The following is a 19825-nucleotide window of genomic DNA, read 5'->3' on the forward strand; positions in this document are numbered from 1 at the left end:
ACGTTGCTGCTCGTCTGCAGTTTGCTAAAGATCACCTGGACAAGCCAGAAGCCTATTGGAAGTATGTTTTGTGGACGGATGAGACCAATATAGACATTTTTGGTTTAAATGAAAAGCGCTGTGTTTGGAGAAAGGAAAACACTGCATTCCTGCATAAGAACCTTATCCCATCTGTGAAACATGGTGGTGGTAGTATCATGGTTTTGGCCTGTTTTTGAGGAAACCCACCAACATCCCAGAGCTGAAACTGCTCTGTACGGAGGAATGGGCTAAAATTCCTCCAAGCTGCTGGGCAGGACTGATCAACAGTTACCGGAGACGTTTAGTAGCAGTTATTGCTGCACAGTGGGGTCACACCAGATACCAAAAGCAAAGGTTCACAGACTTTTTCCACTCGCAAATATTGGATCATTTTCCTCAAGAAACAAATGAAGTATAATATTTCTGTGCCATTTGTTTAACTGGGTTCTCTTTATCTACTTTTGGGACTTGTGTGAAAATCTGATCAAATTTATGCAGAAATATAGAAAATTCTAAAGGGTTCACAAACTTTCAAGCACCACTGTACATACAGTACATCTTTTTTACATGTAGGTCAAGAAAGTCTCAAGTTATTGTTGTTTTGCTGTATATAAATATAGAAATGATTACATAATGGATTACATAGTTACACAGTTATGCTGTACCCTGGGTCGCACTGGCACTCATAGAACACAGATCAGCACATCAATGTGCCAATGTCTCACAGTGTAGCACAACCTCGAGTGTGCTGAGGGTATACCACATTTCCATTAAGCACGCTGGCTTACGCTGTTTGTACAGTAGGATCGTGTGTATGAGGCGTGTTGTCACCTGTGTTTACGTTCTTATGTTGAGAAGGTTTCCAGCCTTAGGGTGGAACATCACTGCAGTGCGACTAGTTGTCGTGTTATGTCACCTGTTGTCATTATAGTTACTCGAAATACACCCTCAAAAAATGATTTATGGCCATCATAAACATTAAGCAAATATTTTATATAAAACTTACAAATTTATATATGTATATCGATACGTGTCGACACTGAATGTAAATACCATTAATATATATATATGAATGGCTTTTACATTCATTATCAACACACACACACACACACACACACACAAACACTCACAAACACTCACAAACACACACGCACACACACACACACACACACAAACAAACACACACACACGCACAACACACACACACACACCCACAAACAAACACACACACAGACACATATTTGCTAAGCCCTTATCCTTATCATGGGGGAACTGCAGCACATGCCAAACATGAACAGAGAATGTAGAATCTACACTGTCAGCAGATTTTCCCGCTTGTGTCATTTGGCTGTGAGTGTGGAATATTTAATATTATTGTCTGTGATATTGTTCTCGGGCCACTGGCCGTCACAGGTCTTCACTGTTTATCTTATATCACAGATTGTTCCTGTTGTATTGTAAGTCCTGCCTGTGTTTTTCTCTGCTGTCTGACAGGCACTCCTGAGTTCATGGCCCCAGAAATGTATGAAGAACACTATGACGAGGCAGTTGATGTCTACGCCTTCGGCATGTGCATGCTGGAGATGGCCACTTCCGAGTACCCGTACTCAGAGTGCCAGAACGCTGCTCAGATCTACCGCAAAGTCACCAGCGTGAGTACCTGCCGCAGTGGCTACAGTGAAGATCAACAGATCTTAAATCCGCTCTATGTTTTGGTATTTTGAAGTTTTTGCTGCTGTAACACACCTGATACAACTAATCATCTCATTAGCAAACCCTTCCCGAGTTGGTGTGGATGTGTGGAAGCATGAAGAACACTAAATGTCCTGGACCAGGATTGGGAATCACGGCTATGAGACGCAAAAAGCTAAATCTTCAACTGTAGACCTGTGCCGGTTCTCTCATTCACGTAGCCGGTTGGAAAATAACCATATTATAGAGAATTAAATTTTGATGGGGTGGTCCTATTTTAACCAGCGTAACTTTTCCAGGCATTAGCTTGTAAATATCACACGTGACGCTACTCAGCCAAACAAATCTGTGCATTACGATGAGCTCTGAGACTCGACTGAGTGACGCTCACACATGGGAGGGATAAGGCGAGAAACAGCAGTCAGAGAAGAAAGTGAGTCAGATTATTTCAGACGTCGTGATCTGAAAAGAGGAAACTGACCATAAATATTACTGAAATCTGACTGACCCGGACTTTATTTGATCTGATGTTCAGCTGTCGACTGTATAAGGTGTTGATATTCCTACTCGGCTACTTCAGTAAACAGTATATGGCACTGAGTCACGATGCCAGTTACAACATTATGATGTTTCTTAAGGAACTTTTTCTTTAACTGGACCTTATTGGATTTTAATTAAAGACATCTGGCGTATTTTTTCCCCTTAGCTTCACCTTTAGTACATTTTAGTAGGATTGTATACTAGTGGGTTGATAAATGAACAATAAAAAGATTATATGCAAAACAATTAATAATGTAATTCATGTTGTGGATAATATTTAGTCTATGAGAATATTACGATGTAATATCTTATTTTTACGGCTGTTGTTATGAACCTGTATTTACGTTTATAAGACTGTTTGCTTCTTCAGGGTGTGAAGCCAGCCAGTTACAGTAAGGTGTCAGTACCTGAGATTAAGGAGATCATAGGGGAGTGCATTCGCCATCACTGGGAGGAGAGGTAAGAGCACAGCTGGACAGATACCACGTTAATGATTAATATGTAATCTTTGATTGATTGATTGATTGATTGATTGAGTGAAAACACATCATGTAAAAAAAGTCAAACCTGGTGTGATCAATGTTTTTTAAAAAAAAACTGGTTTGCTTTGATGCTGTGCAATAGTGCTGCACTCTGTGGCCATGAAATGTGACATTCAGTGAAGCTATTGGCTATAATGATAATGCAATATGGATATGAATAATAATGAAATAGTGTTCTTCTGACTGGATGTGCCACAAGTAAGGACTTCCCTACAACTTCCCTACCCTTTCATGATGCAAGGCACCCACTAATCATGCAAAGGGTTCTTTGAGGATTCATTGTTGTATATAGAGCCATATTTTTTAGTAAAGAACCCTTGAAGAACCGTAATTTCTGTAAGTGTGTAGAGGTGGCTGATATGGCAAAAATGCAACATTGCGATGTTTTAAGAAGTTTTTTTTTTTAAATACACAATATGTGACATACTGTGGCATAATGCATCATAATACGATAAATACTGTCATATTGTAACGGGCAGACAGAATCGCAGGCGCTCGTGGGTAAGATGAGGTGGTTCACAGTGAAAAGTCCAGTCCAGCAATCCATGCAGGAAGAAATACGTTACGGATCTAAAAGTCCGGTCTAAGCCTGCTCCTCTCTCTCCTCAGATATTCCATAAAGGACCTCCTGAATCACGCGTTCTTTGCAGAGGACACTGGCGTCAGGGTAGAACTTGCAGAGGAAGATGATGGCAAAAAGACGTCCATCGCGCTCAGGCTGTGGGTCGAGGACCAGAAGAAGCTGAAAGGAAAGTACAAGGACAGTGGCGCCATCGAGTTCACCTTCGACCTCGAGAGAGAGGTCCCAGACGCCGTCGCCCAAGAAATGGTAAATAGAGGAAACTGTCTCATGGATACACACAAATCAGCCCCAAAGACTTATGGGAAGCTTTACTAAGAGAGGCGCTTATTTAGAGGGTTAACTGTGTAGAACTTCCATGTGAAAAATCTGTATTAAACATGAGCAGCGCGATATAAACGCTGAAGAAAGTTTACGCTGGCCGGTCAGTCTGGCCCTTTGATTGTAGATTTGATATGCAGTATGCATAGTGGTGTCCAAACGTTTGGTCAAGTTATGTTTTGTTGATTTGAAGTGTAAATAAGTTGCACTTCCTCTACAGAGAACATTCATGTTTTGATGCACGATTACTGTTTATTTGCCGAATTTAACTTCTTAGAACAAAGTAGAACATGAAATGTGACCTGGACAAAAGTTACCGCACATTTTCGATGCTTTTCAATGTTCTACTCACCAAATAAACATATATTGTGCGATGCAATTAGCAGAAAAAAGCCGTATTTAACGTATTTAACCCTTGTATGGTGTGTTTTTTACTCTGTGGTCTGCTTGTTTGTTTAAATTAATGCAGCCATGACAATTTATGTAAAAAATACCAGATGTTTAAAATATCACAAAAATCACAAGTAGGGTTCTCCTTTAGCAGCTGTAGCCAGTCAGCAGCCTGTCCATGTTGTCCACCCTCACACACACACACATACACACACACACGCACACACACACTAACAGCAGGCCATGTAGGAGGAGAACAGAGTGAAGGACACAGCACCTCCACACTTTCACTCCCCATGGGTTCAGCCCAACACCACATGTGTAATATAAGTGTGTGGGGGGTGAACAGAGTGAAGACACTGAAAATGGGTTATTTTATATGGTCTTCACAGAAAATGAGCAAAGGCCAAGAATTTGAGGCTGAAATAAGAATAAATCACATCATTTTTTCTTTTGGTAAACACTGAACACCAGTCCCACAGACCTGAACACCACACACGGGTTAAATTGTAGAGAAACAAAATTTTTACTGTAATGTAATCAGCTTTGTTCAGACTTTGCAAATCGCTGCTGTCGAAGCAAAACCTCGTATCTCCATATTTGACGTTTTTCAGGTTTTGACATAATCTTAAAACAGCTGTCGTCCTTTATATTGTGTGTAAGTTTTATGATGAATGGACTGAAAGAAACGGCCCAGAATGACTTGGAAAGACGTCTGGTTCCATTGACTTGCATCAAAAGTAAAGTCGTTTTTTGCTTCTCCTGTAAAGTTCCCGTTGTGGAGATATGAGATTTTGTTCCGACCGCAGCGACATGACTGACATCACATTTCTGACAGTAGGATTTACAAATTGTCTCCTTTTCTGTTCATCTGGAAATTCTGTAGAGAGGCACAGAAGAAAATTCAGTGAAACGACAGTTTTTCCACAGCTCACTCTTCTGTTTGCCCAACTCTAAACACACAAAGCACAACGCTCCGAATTCACTGCTAAAAGTGGTTTGGGAGGAAGAGAATTCATCAATTAATCATTTTGAAATGGAGCAGAGTCACTGATCTCCCTGTTAGAAGGGAAAGCAGAGGGAATTAATCTGAAGCAGGACAGACAGTTCAGTTCATCCCGAACTCTGTCAGGCGTAAGTGGAGTTTAAATACCTTCAGTGAACCGTTAAAGTTTATTTCCACGGGTTTTCGAGATTTTGATCTGAGCTACAGGCCCGAAGTCGAATATGACTGGAGGGGAAAGTGTTTAGAAGCAAAACGTGCAGAGTTTGTCAGATTTAAGAGCTGAAATTTTAAATAAGTGTTTTCACATTTATATTTTAGTATGTGATGCTGTAGTGCTAAAGTAGGCGCACGGTAAGTTGTCAGTCCAAAATGGTCTGAAATACAAGGAAAAATTAAGTATGCTATGCAAAACAGTTTCGCAAAGAATAAAGAACTTTCCACTTTCCAAATCAAAGTTTTCTTCACTTTTATTAATCCTTACAACTTTTCCCTCTACTACAAAGTTATTGTTTTACATCTTGTATCCTTTATACATTTTAAGTATGTTTTTTATTTACTTTATCCTTATTTGATGTTATTTATTGATTTTAAATATATGAATTGCAATTTAATATTTTTGTAACCATTAAATGTACTATTATGATTATTATTATCTTTTTTGTAGCATTAAATATATTTTTACAATCCAATTTTTTTCTGTCCCTGATTTTTGTACTGGCTCTACAACATTGTAAATAAGGGTCTCCTTTGAGTTTAAATCAAGGTTGATTGGATGATATTATTAGTAAACTTATGTTATAAGATGAAATATTTTATCCGGATTTGGTATGTTATTTATTCATTTATTAATTGCAGTTTTTATTTCATTTACATTTTTGTACTATTAAATTTACTATTATGATTTTTTTTTCATTTGATATATGTTTACAATTTTTTCATTCATCTGTATTGGCTTGGCTACACTGTAAATGAGGGTCTCCCTCCGTGTACTCCGAGCCTAAATAAAGGTTGATTGGTTTATGTTGTTAGTAAAATTGTGTTATAAGTTAGATGAAATATTTTATCATTATTTTATGTTGTTTTATGTTATTTCTTAATTTCTTGATTTTTATACATGATTTGACTTGATTTTTATTGCCATTTCAATTTTATTTAGTTTTTACTATTACATTTACTATTATGATTATTATTACCTTTTTTAGCATTTAATATTTTACAATAAGTTTTTTTTTAATCCCTGATTTTTGTCTTGGCTACATTGTAAGTGAGGGTCTTCCTCAATGTACAGTTTCAATGAAGGTTCATTGATTGATTGATTGATATTATTAGTAAAATTAAAAAAAGTTAGATTTAAAACTGAAAACTGTTTTTTTGTCCTGTAGGTTGAATCTGGTTTCTTCCTGGAATGTGACATGAAACTCGTGAGCAAGTCGATTCGGGACCGTGTGGCTCTGATTAAATGGCACAGGGAGCGAGTTGTCACCGGAGGAGAAGGCCAGGCTGAGGTGAAGTCCGCAAAGACCCAGATGCAGAACCTACTCAAGGTTCCCCCCTCTGGAATACCAAAGGGTGGTACACCCCTCCCCCAAGCTGAGCCAGAGGAGCCTGAGGGCGAGCAGGTCACCCTGTTCTGTAGTGTCCCCACCATCACTAGCAGCACTGTTACATGTAAGTACCTTCTATTCCTGCATGTTCCGTATCAATAGTGTGATAAATTGTATAATACACTGTTGAGACATGATACAAATAAAATACATGCATGTTTCACTACAAAGAGAGAATAATTAGGCCTGTTCATTGTTTACACTTTCACAAGTAATTATCATTAATTTCATTATTCATTCAAATTAATAATGGTGCTGTCAGTTTTATCCATAAGAAAACATACATCAAAAATAAAAAAAATCAGTAAAATGAATCACTGTCTGTGTTTGCATGCAAAGATTTTTGCCAATCCAATTGAATACATTCCAATTATAGATTAAGACTGAGGTGTTTACGCTCAATCTACTCAACAATCTGATGGAAAACCTCTGTTTACGTTCACACTACAAGTAACCAGATCCACAATTACGTGCATGCAGGGAGATCCACTTAGTGTAGACGTTACGAATGACAACCAGGATCACGTGAGGTCCAGTCAGAGTGAGATGAGCAGCAGTGAGCAGTGCTTGTGTTTTTAACTGCTTTAAAATGACGTCAGACTCAGGAAAACGTCCTTCACATGTCCTTTTTAAAGAAGGCCGAGAGGAAGACGTCGTGCTCTGAGACACATAAGCTGGACGTCCGTCCCACCGCCGTCTTTTAAAGATCAGAGCACGAACTTCGTCTCCTCTGCAGACCAGTTTCTGCTCCGCCATGTTGAACGGTATAAACTCTCACTGTGACGCGACGCACATGCAGAACGGACTGAAACTTTCCGATAGGGAATGTAATCAGATACAGGCCTTTACACGGATATTATTGTTCCATTTAACGGATTATTTACAGGATTACTCACCTATTCCTAAAGGCCTCAGTCAGACTAGTCTATTCCGATTGAGGTGTATACATTGATGTATTACATTCTGATTGAACTATTAGTCAGATTATTAACGGATTATCAAGCAAGAATTTTGAAAGAGTTATGAAAGAGTCCAAAACTGACCGACTGCAAAATGTTTAATCTGAGCCACCTTGGTTTTCTACCTTAAAAGGCTAACCAATAGCTGTCCATAGGCTTTAATTCTTAATCCATTTCAAACTCACATTAACACATTCAGACACATTGGGTTCTGTTCTAGTAAGCCATGAGAAAAGGCATTGTTAAACAGTGCTGGGAATTTTTTGCTGGCTGCAGGGTTTCACATCACCAGTGAGTCAGCAGAATGAGTCATCAGTGAACCTTCAGATGACCATGAAACTGTCGCTCACCCACAGCTGTTTCCTCCATGGTTACAGTATCTGCTTCCACCCTAACAGTTATAATTACTTAGCAGTTATAATTGTGAATAAAAAAGTATAATTAGCTCTCCGTGCTCTCTTCTGTGGAGATAATGGGAGATATGTACCTGCAGACAGAGAGGAAAGCTGCAAGCATACAGTGGATTTCTCTTTCCCTCTTGATGCTTTACTTTTTATTCCTTTTCTTTATCTTTACAGCAGACATCACAGTCAGTTCCACTGTGATTTCAGAAGCTTTGGGTAACCAGCACAGCGTTCCCTACCAGACCCTACAAGAGTCCCTCTCCACTTCCCAGAGACTCCTTAGCCCTCCAGCACAGCTCCTGGCTCAGCTGCAGCAGGGGGCTCAACCACACCTGACTCCACTGCACCAAGAAGCCCAAAAGCAGCTTGCTGCTCAAGTGCACCCAGGACCCCAACAGCAACCTTTGGCCCAGCAAGAGAGCCTACAACAACCTGTTGCACATCTTGGAGCTCCACAACAGCCCACTACCCAGCTGCAACAGCCAAGTGCCCTGTTGTGTCAAGAGGCCCAGCCCCAGTCTACTATACACATGCACCATGGAATCCAGCAGCAGCCTGCTGTCCAGTTACTCCAGGGAATCCAACCACAGCTTGGTGTCCAGCCACAGCCGAGTGCTCAGCTGCACCATGGGATCCAGCAACAACCTGCAGCACAGCTCCACCAGGGGGCCCAAAAACAGCCTATAGCCCAGCTGCATCAAGGGGCTTATCAGCAGTCCACCCCACAGATACATCAAGGAGCCTTTTTGCAGTCATCTGTGCAACTGCACCAGAGCCTTTACCAGTCATCTCCTCCGGTAAGTCCACATATAGGTTCCCTTTTCTGCAAACATCCCTCCCTCTGCAATCATACATATATTTGTTTGGAGCATGTATGTGAATTCTGAATGTGTTTTCATTTCTTACCTGTTACCGACTTCAGCGACATGGCAGTGTTCCCTGTGAGTCCCAGGATTCTCTTTTGTCTATTGAGAACTTGATTGCTACCAGACGTGGCAGTACCTCATTTATTGATACATTGCAAAGGAGAGCACATTTGCACACTCATTTAAAGCCATTGAACCATTTGCCCTGCAGCTATCCAAAACAGGCACCAGCTCAGAGGGATACAGTAAGAGAGCAGGTTTCTCCAGGTCCACGTTCAGTGTCTCCAGTCCAGAAGGATACTCTGCCCATTAGGAGTGATTCTTCAGTGGAAGCTGAACTGTCTGCTCATGGATTTGATTCGTATGCCAACTCAGATCTTACTCCCCAGACTCAAGCCATTCCTTCTACTCTTGGAAACTGTCCTGCCCCATCGTGTCATCCACATTTCTGCCATGGCTGCTTGGCGCTGTTGTTGACTACGAGGCCAGGAAGCGGAGGATCACTTGACCACTCACCGGTCCACCTGAACCAAGCTCTTGTTTCTGGTGTGAACCCACCATGTCTAGTCCACTCAGTCCATCCTTCCGAAGTGAGGACCCCAGCCTCTCCCAATCACATGAGGGTATCTTCTCCCAGAAATTGCCCTCCCTCTGCATTTCACATTTACGTGCCCTCCCCAAAAGTCCAGAATGGATCGTCTCCCATTCACCAGGCTGCACCATCTGCAGTGCATATCACACCCCCATCTCCTAAGCATGAAAACCATTCCTGTACTGAAAAGACTCCAGTACAGCCACTGCTTCCAACATCTTCCCCTTCCCTAAAGTATAGGACAGCATCCTCACACATATTGATCCCCTCACCAGTCACGTCTCCAGGCTTCCCTATACGCATGTCCTCTTCATCTCCCGCTGATCTGTGTTCCCCTCTTAGCCCATCCTCTTCAGGGGTATCCCTCACTGCCCCCCGCAGTGTTGGGGACAGTGTAGATCTATTTCACCTTGATCGCTGTTTACATCACATCATCAATCGCCGCACCAGCTCTCCAGTGCTGATGGACAGGACTGCATGTCAGCCAGGTAGTAGCCATGGAGATCCCACAGCATATAGCATCTCTGTTCCTCAAGATAACATCCAAGGCAAGGGATCTTCACCCACTACGCCACACCGGGCACCTGGAGCAACGTTGTCTGTACATGGCATCAAGGTTGGACAAGTTCTTATGGTATGTCAGAAAATGGAAGCTTTGAACCCACTGAAATATTTCTGCTGTAGAGGATTGATACCTCCCTGTTTGGTGCCCTACTGCTTGGCTAAGCTTCCTACACCTCTCCTGGAATGTGCCTTCCGTGCCTCAGTGCTGCAAGAATATTGTAGAATTCCTTCTGTTCCCAGTTTCCCTCCTCTGAACCCTGTTAGTCCCTAAAGAGTACCTTTGTTCTGTGAATGGAAAAAAAGTAAATGGTTTATATTATTAAGCCAGCACAGATCAGATGTACACAGATAAAAAGATAAGGTTTAAGTGTACTAGACTGTTTGGGATTGTGACAAAGAGCATAGTCGGAACGGGCTAGGGTCACTACCAGAGAGCTGGATAACCAAAACGATGGACATCAAGAGCAAAATTAAGCAACCAGTCCAGGATCGAAAAACTCAGCAAACAGTGCACAGCAATCCAACCAAAAAGGGTAAAGCACAAAAGGGCGAGTCAAAAACAACATGAAAAACAGGTCATACATAGAAAAGGCTTTTCAGACAAAAGAATGCTCAGTATGCTCAGTATCGAGGGTTCTTTGAGAGTTCATGATTCTATATAGAGTTATTTTCTTTACTAAATAACCAGCTTTTTAAGTGTGTACAGATACCGGTCTCCAAACCTGGTCCTGGAGTGGGTCCCTTCCTGCAGAGTTTAGTTCCAATCAAATCAAATCAAATCAAACCAAATCATGTTTATCGTCACATCACATTTACACAGGTGGAAAGTGAGTGAAAATCTTAGGTGCATAGCCCCCTTATGGAATATAAATACCAAATATATATATATATATATATATATATATATATATATATATATATATATATATATATATATACACACACACACACTCACTGGCCACTTTATTAGGTACAACTTGCTAGTAAGAGGTTGGACCCCCTTTTCCCTTCAGAACTGTCTTAATTCTTCGTGTCAGACTTTCAACAAGGTGTTGGAAACGTTCCTCAGAGATTCTGGTTGGTTATTTGAGTTCCTGTTGTCTTTCTATCATCTGAAACCAGTCTGCCCATTCTCCTCTGACCTCTCACATCAACAAGGCATTTTCATCCACACAACTGACCGCTCACTGGATATTTCCTCTTTTTCGGACCGTTCTCTGTAAACCCTAGAGATGGTTGTGCGTGAAAATCCCAGCAGATCAGCAGTTTCTGAAATACTCAGACCAGCCCGTCTGGCACCAACAACCACGCCACGTTCAAAGCCCCTTAAATCCCCTTTCTTCCCCGTTCTGATGCTCGGTCTGCACTTCAGCAAGTTGTCTTGACCACCTCTACATGCCTAAATGCAGTGAGTTGTGGCTGTGTTTGGCTGATTAGCTATTTGTGTTAACAAGCAACTGAAATATACTGACTGAATATACATATGTACACAAAATACACTACTATTGCACTATTTCAATGTACAGTTGTACAGTAATACGTTATGAAATAAAACTATGAAAAGAGAAGATCTGAGGGTGAGGACTGCACAGCATTGAAAAGCAAGAAGCTCAGTGGTGGTCAAACCGGTCCAGAAGGCTGGTGAGCAGCAGCACCCGATCAAGGCAGAAGAGGCAACAGCATCAGACGCACAGGGTGGGCAGCTGATCAGCTCAGCAAAGAAAAGAAAGAAAAAAAACTGTACACATTCTGTATGTGGATAGAAGATGTGCAGTGCTCCCTCACCACTTACTTAACTCTATTACTTAATACAGCCGATCCAGTCGATCAGGGACTTGGAAAGAGGTCGATAAGCTGGGGCAGGTGCGGCAAACTTGGTTGGAACTAGGCTCTGCAGGAAGGGAGCTCTCCAGTGCCAGGTTTGGAGACGACTGGGACATACAGAGCGCTTACTGAGCTGTGCAAGCTTTCAGTCATTATTAGCACCGCTGAATGTTTTGAACTTTTGAGCTGGGTGTAGTTTTCCTCTTTCAGGACGAGTTTCTTTATACGATTTTCCTGTTTTACAGCCCACAGCGGCATTGGCTCAGACCATGTCTGCTCCAGCCACACCAGCTCCAGCTGCTCCGCTAGCACAGGAGGTAAGATACCCGACAGTCCCACGTAAGTTACAGAGCAACATCCGCTTCTGCCTGGAAGTAACTGCATAGATTCACATCGAGTGTTTGTGTGTGTAACGTCTGTGTGTGGTGGTATCCATGACAAGTAACTTGACCTTTGTTCTCATGGTGTAGTGGCTTAGTATTTTAATTTAGCTTGTCTTTCTTTCTTGTGTTTTTATTTCTCTCAGTTTCACCTCTATCTCCATCCTGCAGCTTTCCTGTCCCAGGTAGACCCACCGTCTCAGATCTGTAGAAACACCCTCATCCTCCTGTTGCTAAGCTAATCAGTCATTGGCCTTTGGCTCACCATCTTAAATAGGAAATACTGTGAATGTACAGTTATCTTAATGAATCTTGGGCTAAAATATCTGATTGACCCAGTTCTTGGAGATAGATTAAAGAAACGCTTCGTCCAAAAACGCCTTGCTGGCCTTGCTTAACAGTTAATGAAGGTCAACAGTTTCTTCAGCGTTTTTGGGAGAAAAGTTCCTTTAGCGGGATTGGCTTTCGTGACGCCGGTCTAAACAGCGTACTTCTGAAAGCAGCTTTGCCTAACCGATCGATTTCTTTTCCTCTAAGACTTTGTCAACCCTGCAGCCAGTTGTGGAATCATCTTCTGAAGCACAGGCCCATCCTCAGCGTCTGCTCCAGTCAGCAGCGTCCATGCTGAGCAGCGTTCCACCTCCACAACCGCAACAGAGCGTTCACGCCACGCCTCTCCTGCAGCCTCTTCAGATTTCCACACAGGTGGGTGAACAAGGCGAAAGCCGTGCACGTGTTCAACCCTTCGTCTTAAATCTGTGGTTTAGCTCTCGGATTAAGGATAAAGGAGTCTTGCTTGGTTTATACCCTTTTCCTGTTACCACCCTTCATTTGTTTAACGTCAGAGCGGTCATTAAGTGCAAGCCGTTCATTTTTTAGTGTCAGGAAAAACGTACAAAGCATATATCTGACAAACAATCTCACAGAAGCCTCAGCAACTAAATATAATATCCATATTTTCAGTATTTAGTGAGTCACTCTTTGCCTTCATTCCAGCTCCCATTATTCTCAGGAGACTCACTTTCAGCTCCTCAAAGAATCTGCAGACACGCCTCCAAAGCTCAGTCTGAGGAGCTGGTTGATGATTTCCTGAAGTAATCAAACCCATTCAGTGATGCTGAGCTCTGGACTCTGGGGTGGTCAGTCCATCGTCCAGCTTCTTTGTTTGATGTGTCCGTCTCCTTTTCTCAGTGAGGTTCTTCTCAATCTGCTACACATCCTTTCAGACCCACAGCACTGAGTCGTCTTCTCAAAATGAATCATTTGTACTTAATGGTTTTTTTGCCTGGCGATTAAATAAACGAAGGGTGGTCTCTGACTTCTGTATGATTACACAGCACCCTTCACACTGCATGCCTTGCCACAGTTCTCTAGAGTGACATTTGTACAATGTTGTGCTTTTAAATATAATTATTATACTGACTGTACCACCAAATATCCGTAGTATTTCGGGAGCTGTTGTGGCAAAAACAATCCAGTGGTTGCTGGCATGCCTACTTCTGTTTATTTTATTTTTTCTTCCTCAGTTTCCTTCGTCATACCCTGTTCTGCCAACAGGGGGCACTCCTGTTGGAAGTGAGGCAATGCCCTATTCCCCTGTCCCATACTCCTCCCCCTACCCCAGTGGTGGTCCTCCTGTACCCTCACCCTACTACTCGTCCGGTTCCGTCCACGCCCCTCTGTCTCTTGCCCCCATACAAACCATGCCCTCCATACCTGGAGCAGGAACCCCCCAGACCCCTGTATCTGCTCCTCTGGGCTTACCAGCCCCAATCCCACTTCTGGGCATGGCCCTTCCTCCGTCCCTCATTCCCCCGCAACAGCAGCAGGTGTACTCTCCTGCTCCTCTGCCAGATGGCACTCTCCTTCAGCCCCAGCCCACCCAGTTGTCTCTGCCCTTCCCTCAAATAGGGCAGCCGCCGTCCTCCCTTCCTCAGCAAGAGCCCTGTATCTCCTCGCCGTCTGCACAGGTACATGCTGTTCCAGTCCGTTCTTCTGTCCGAGGACGTGAGCGTCTATCAGTACAGCTTCTGTTAGTGCAAGATGGGCCTTCCTAGGTCTTCAGTCATAAAGTTTTATGAAAAGCCATGATAAAATGTTGCCACTGTTGGCCTACAGTGCAAAAAACAGTTTCTTGTGAAGTGAACGTATCTCAATTCTAGTCAGTCTGATCAGGATTTCTTTCTTTGACATGGTTGTGCTCTTTTTAGAAGATTGTTCAGCTTATTTCCATGTTACTAGTAATGAGAACAACAATAAAACATTCTGAGCTTTATACTAGTTTAGCGTAGTAGAGACCCACATGAGCTTGTTTTAGAGCAGACTTTGTATTTTTCTATCATTAAAAACTGTAGTAGCCCTGTTTTTGTTAACGCGAACGCCGTATTTTCAGTACAGTGAGCCGAAAACTGACCGCTTTGTGGACGTGTCCCTCAAACGCTCAGGTTACGGTGCAAAGCAAGAAAGTCCGTGCAGAGTAACAGTGTAGTACTGAGAATGAAAGCAGCCGTATTTCGTTTTTAATACTTTAAAATAATCATCTCTCGTAATAATAATGCTTCATCATCCGTTACATCTCCTGATCTTCGTGTGTTTCAGTGTTCAGCCTCTCTGTGTAACTTCACGGGTGTGACACATTTGATAGCCGCAGCACATCTCAACATCTCTGATCGCTGTTCATTAAAGTTTGTCCAGAACTGGAGAGGATGTGCGTCCACTATTCGATGTGTCACTTACATGTGTATATGGTCATCTCTCGCCTCGTATCAGCCCCGCATGACATGCTCAGTTTCATGTGAATTAGCGAAATAAATAAAGGCAAATCACTTTGCATGACGTCACATATGAGCTACTAACCCCCAACTTACCGCACCTTACCGCGCCCCTGTGTCGGAACAAAGCCTTGTGTGTCCATTTTGCCATTTTTTTAAACACACCCCAGCATTTTTGTTTCATCTGCGTTTTTGGGGAACGCTCTGATGCTACTTCCATAGACAAACATTCATTTTACAGCCTAAGGATGGCAACCAGTACGGCTGCCAGGCTGCCTCACTGCGCTGTGTAGGTCGTGATACAGTCGTCAGTAATTTAGTCAGTTAGTTTTCTTTATTCTTACAGCACTGTGCGAAAGTCTGAGGCTCCCAAGACACATTTTATTTTTTATTTGTGTAGTTTGTGTTTATTTGCTGAGAAAAGTGTTAATATTTGAATAAACAAAATGTATAGAATATATATATATAATAAACAGTGATGTTCTGGACGTTAGTGTGTTTGTTTACCCATCTCCAAGCCTCTCCTCGAGGAAGCCCAGTATTATATGTAGTTAAAAAGCAGCTCCTGGTTTGACCAATCAGTGCTCAGTAAATTGAGCTCATGATGTAATTGATGATATTAACGAGTCTCTGTGGCGGCTGTGAAAAATATGGACCCGAGAAGTTCTTGTTACTGTTTATTGTTTTTCTGTTTATTTGAATTATGTATACGACTTTATTCTACTGTATATTGTGATGAACTCACTGCTGAGGTCAACTGTTTAAACATTCGTTTAGACGCCTGAAACTTTCGCCCAGTGCTGTATATGCAGAACAGAACGTCTGATGTTAAGTGTTATACGAATATGAAGTGAATTAAACTGAGCTAAAATCAGACCGAAGCATCCAAATTGAGACCCTTCCTAGGAGTTTAATGCAGAGCTCTGCTGTAGAACTTCATTAGTGAAGGCTGGTTTTAGCTGAGGTAGCGCTGATTCAGGCCAACGCTGATTGTTGTGCAGTTTATATTGAGTAATATGTAGATGAAGCAGCATCCACAGTAAAGCACAGTGCAGCATCCTCTCCCTCCCCAGGATGACACTCTGGCACACGTCCATGCAGACCGGACTTGCGTTCAGTCTCCCCCACAAAGAGAAGACTTGGAGCCCAAATTTACTGCAGCCAGTTGTGGTGGGTGTTCAGATCTTTATTGTGTATCTCAGCGTATTCTGAGGTTACCCTGAACTATGTTTATCATATTTATCACTGTGTGCACTTTCACTGTGTCCTTCCTAATAGGGGTGGGCAATAGAATGATATTTATTATTATTGCGATAAATCAGGTCTCTTTATTTAACAGTGTGCTTTCCTGAGTATATTATGGATGTAGTCAGTACTGACCAGCTGCATGTCACACTACAACGTGAGCATGCTTAATTGAGTTTAGTGTAGCACAGTATATCACTGTTCTCAGAAGAAAACCTTGTATCTCCCTTTTTGACATAGTTTGAAAATTCCCTTTACCCTTTATATTGTACATAAATTTCATGATAAATAGACCAAAAGAAACGGCCCAAAATGGCTTGGAAAAAACTCTGGTTCCATTGACTTACATTGAAAATAAAGTAAGTTTTTACTTCTCCCGTAAAGTTGTCGTCTTGGAGATACAAGGTTTTGTTCCAACAACAGCGGTGTGAAACGTTGAATAGAAAGCATTAATAGTTTTTAACTCTATTTTTTTAAATGTGGCACTACTTGTTCTTTTTTGTCTCTTCCAATTTCTCAAACCCCTGATAAATAATCTTATGCATATCGTGTATTGCATGTTGAAGTATCACAATCTTATCGCCCACCTCTACATCCTAATATTCAAAAACATTCAATATATTAAAAAATGTATTAAAATAGAACTAAATCAATGTTAAAGACAATATTATACGTTTGTGCTTTATATTAAATTATATAACTATCATAATTCCTAATGGTGTAATTTTAAATGACCCTACTATGTAACCTAATGATGTTTCTTCAACCTATTGTCCAGCCCTTGTAGACAGAATTCAGCAGATTGTCCCTGAGAGTCCTGCACTGCCTCTGCAGCCTGTTGGAACCCAGACAGCAGCTGAAAGTGGCGCCGTACCCAGCAGCACTCAGCAGATTCTGGACGCAGCATCTGTGTTCATTCCTCCTGCACCTGACCACAGCCTGGAGGTACAGCATCACCATCGTTACAGCAGACTGACCTGCATAACGTGCAGTCTCGCAGGGCCAGACAAGCTCTTGTAGAGGGAACGTCTATTGACAACAATTAGAACCTTTGGGCTAAAATGTGGATAGGAACAGGGTTGCTAGAGTGCTTCCATAGTTTTCAGCAAAAGAATCAGAACTCACAAAAAATTCAGAACTCACAAAAGTGATTCGTTAGGAAACTGACCAATCTGGCAGCGTTGGATGAGAGCTTAGACTTAGGTGGGAGCGAGCTGTGAAATTTCTAAATTAATGCAATGAAGACGAAGGTGTAGCTCAGAATAAGGGGCAATAATAGAGCTGGTCAGGTCTGTCCAGTGGAGAACAAGCCACATGGATGTAGTGTTTGTTAGCATGGCTGAAGTGTTGCCCCCAAAAACTCTAATTAGGCATGTAGATGTGTGTAACGTGTGCAGAGAGACGAGCTAATTAACTAATGGTGAACTAATGGCAAAGTTTTTAATGGTGAACTAATGGTGGAGTTTTTACTGGTGAACTAATGGTGGAGTTTTTAATGGTGAACTAATGGTGGAGTTTTTACTGGTGAACTAATGGTGGAGTTTTTAATGGTGAGCAAATGGTGGAGTTTTTAATGGTGAACTAATGGTGAAGTTTTTTAATGGTGAACTAATGGTGAAGTTTTTAATGGTGAACTAATGGTGAAGTTTTTAATGGTGAACTAATGGGGAAGTTTTTAATGGTGAACAAATGGTGGAGTTTTTACTGGTGAACTAATGGTGGAGTTTTTAATGGTGAACAAATGGTGGAGTTTTTAATGGTGAACTAATGGTGGAGTTTTTACTGGTGAACTAATGGTGGAGTTTTTAATGGTGAACAAATGGTGCAGTTGTTTTTAAATGGTGAACTAATGGTGGAGTTTTTAATGGTGAACTAATGGTGGAGTTTTTAATGGAGAACTAATGGTGGAGTTTTTAATGGTGAACTAATGGTGGAGTTTTTAATGGTGAACTAATGGTGAAGTTTTTAATGGTGAACTAATGGTGAAGTTTTTTAATGGTGAACTAATGGTGAAGTTTTTAATGGTGAACTAATGGTGAAGTTTTTAATGGTGAACTAATGGTGAAGTTTTTAATGGTGAACTAATGGTGAAGTTTTTTAATGGTGAACTAATGGTGAAGTTTTTAATGGTGAACAAATGGTGGAGTTTGTAATGGTGAACTAATGGTGGAGTTTTTACTGGTGAACTAATGGTGGAGTTTTTAATGGTGAACAAATGGTGGAGTTTTTAATGGTGAACTAATGGTGGAGTTTTTAATGGTGAACTAATGGTGAAGTTTTTTAATGGTGAACTAATGGTGAAGTTTTTAATGGTGAACTAATGGTGAAGTTTTTAATGGTGAACTAATGGTGGAGTTTTTAATGGTGAACAAATGGTGCAGTTGTTTTTAAATGGTGAACTAATGGTGGAGTTTTTAATGGTGAACTAATGGTGGAGTTTTTAATGGAGAACTAATGGTGGAGTTTTTAATGGTGAACTAATGGTAGAGTTTTTAATGGTAAACTAATGGTAGAATTTTTAAATGGTGAACTAATGGTGGAGTTTTTAATGGTGAACTAATGGTGGAGTTTTTAATGGAGAACTAATGGTGGAGTTTTTAATGGTGAACTAATGGTGGAGTTTTTAATGGTGAACTAATGGTGAAGTTTTTAATGGTGAACTAATGGTGGAGTTTTTTAATGGTGAACTAATGGTGAAGTTTTTAATGGTGAACTAATGGTGACGTTTTTAATGGTGAACTAATGGTGAAGTTTTTAATGGTGAACTAATGGTGAAGTTTTTTAATGGTGAACTAATGGTGAAGTTTTTAATGGTGAACAAATGGTGGAGTTTGTAATGGTGAACTAATGGAGTTTTTACTGGTGAACTAATGGTGGAGTTTTTAATGGTGAACAAATGGTGGAGTTTTTAATGGTGAACTAATGGTGGAGTTTTTAATGGTGAACTAATGGTGAAGTTTTTTAATGGTGAACTAATGGTGAAGTTTTTAATGGTGAACTAATGGTGAAGTTTTTAATGGTGAACTAATGGTGGAGTTTTTAATGGTGAACAAATGGTGCAGTTGTTTTTAAATGGTGAACTAATGGTGGAGTTTTTAATGGTGAACAAATGGTGCAGTTGTTTTTAAATGGTGAACTAATGGTGGAGTTTTTAATGGTGAACGAATGGTGGAGTTTTTAATGGAGAACTAATGGTGGAGTTTTTAATGGTGAACTAATGGTAGAGTTTTTAATGGTAAACTAATGGTGAAGTTTTTAATGGTGAACTAATGGTGAAGTTTTTAATGGTGAACTAATGGTGAAGTTTTTAATGGTGAACTAATGGTGAAGTTTTTTAATGGTGAACTAATGGTGAAGTTTTTAATGGTGAACAAATGGTGGAGTTTGTAATGGTGAACTAATGGTGGAGTTTTTACTGGTGAACTAATGGTGGAGTTTTTAATGGTGAACTAATGGTGGAGTTTTTAATGGAGAACTAATGGTGGAGTTTTTAATGGTGAACTAATGGTGAAGTTTTTTAATGG

General features: G+C 41.1%; 1 protein-coding gene across 7 annotated transcripts in view; it reads left to right on the forward strand.

Moving 5' to 3' along the window:
• The window catches only part of wnk2 (WNK lysine deficient protein kinase 2), a 72551-nt gene that overhangs the window by 27046 nt on the left and 25680 nt on the right, over positions 1 to 19825 (forward strand). For 4 of the 7 annotated variants that reach the window (XM_037532481.1, XM_037532485.1, XM_037532484.1 and 1 more), the window contains exons 5-16: positions 1516 to 1673; positions 2624 to 2712; positions 3405 to 3624; positions 6475 to 6760; positions 8234 to 8856; positions 8982 to 10151; positions 12151 to 12222; positions 12432 to 12470; positions 12823 to 12990; positions 13812 to 14255; positions 16130 to 16226; positions 17080 to 17246. In XM_037532481.1, coding sequence (XP_037388378.1) covers positions 1516 to 1673; positions 2624 to 2712; positions 3405 to 3624; positions 6475 to 6760; positions 8234 to 8856; positions 8982 to 10151; positions 12151 to 12222; positions 12432 to 12470; positions 12823 to 12990; positions 13812 to 14255; positions 16130 to 16226; positions 17080 to 17246 — 3533 coding nt within the window. The remainder of the gene's footprint in view (positions 1 to 1515; positions 1674 to 2623; positions 2713 to 3404; positions 3625 to 6474; positions 6761 to 8233; positions 8857 to 8981; positions 10152 to 12150; positions 12223 to 12431; positions 12471 to 12822; positions 12991 to 13811; positions 14256 to 16129; positions 16227 to 17079; positions 17247 to 19825) is intronic. The other 3 variants (XM_037532486.1, XM_037532487.1, XM_037532488.1) reach the window with 3 other exon arrangements.

Source organism: Pygocentrus nattereri, chromosome 21 (assembly GCF_015220715.1).
Source record: "Pygocentrus nattereri isolate fPygNat1 chromosome 21, fPygNat1.pri, whole genome shotgun sequence".
NCBI classification, from domain to species: domain Eukaryota; kingdom Metazoa; phylum Chordata; class Actinopteri; order Characiformes; family Serrasalmidae; genus Pygocentrus; species Pygocentrus nattereri.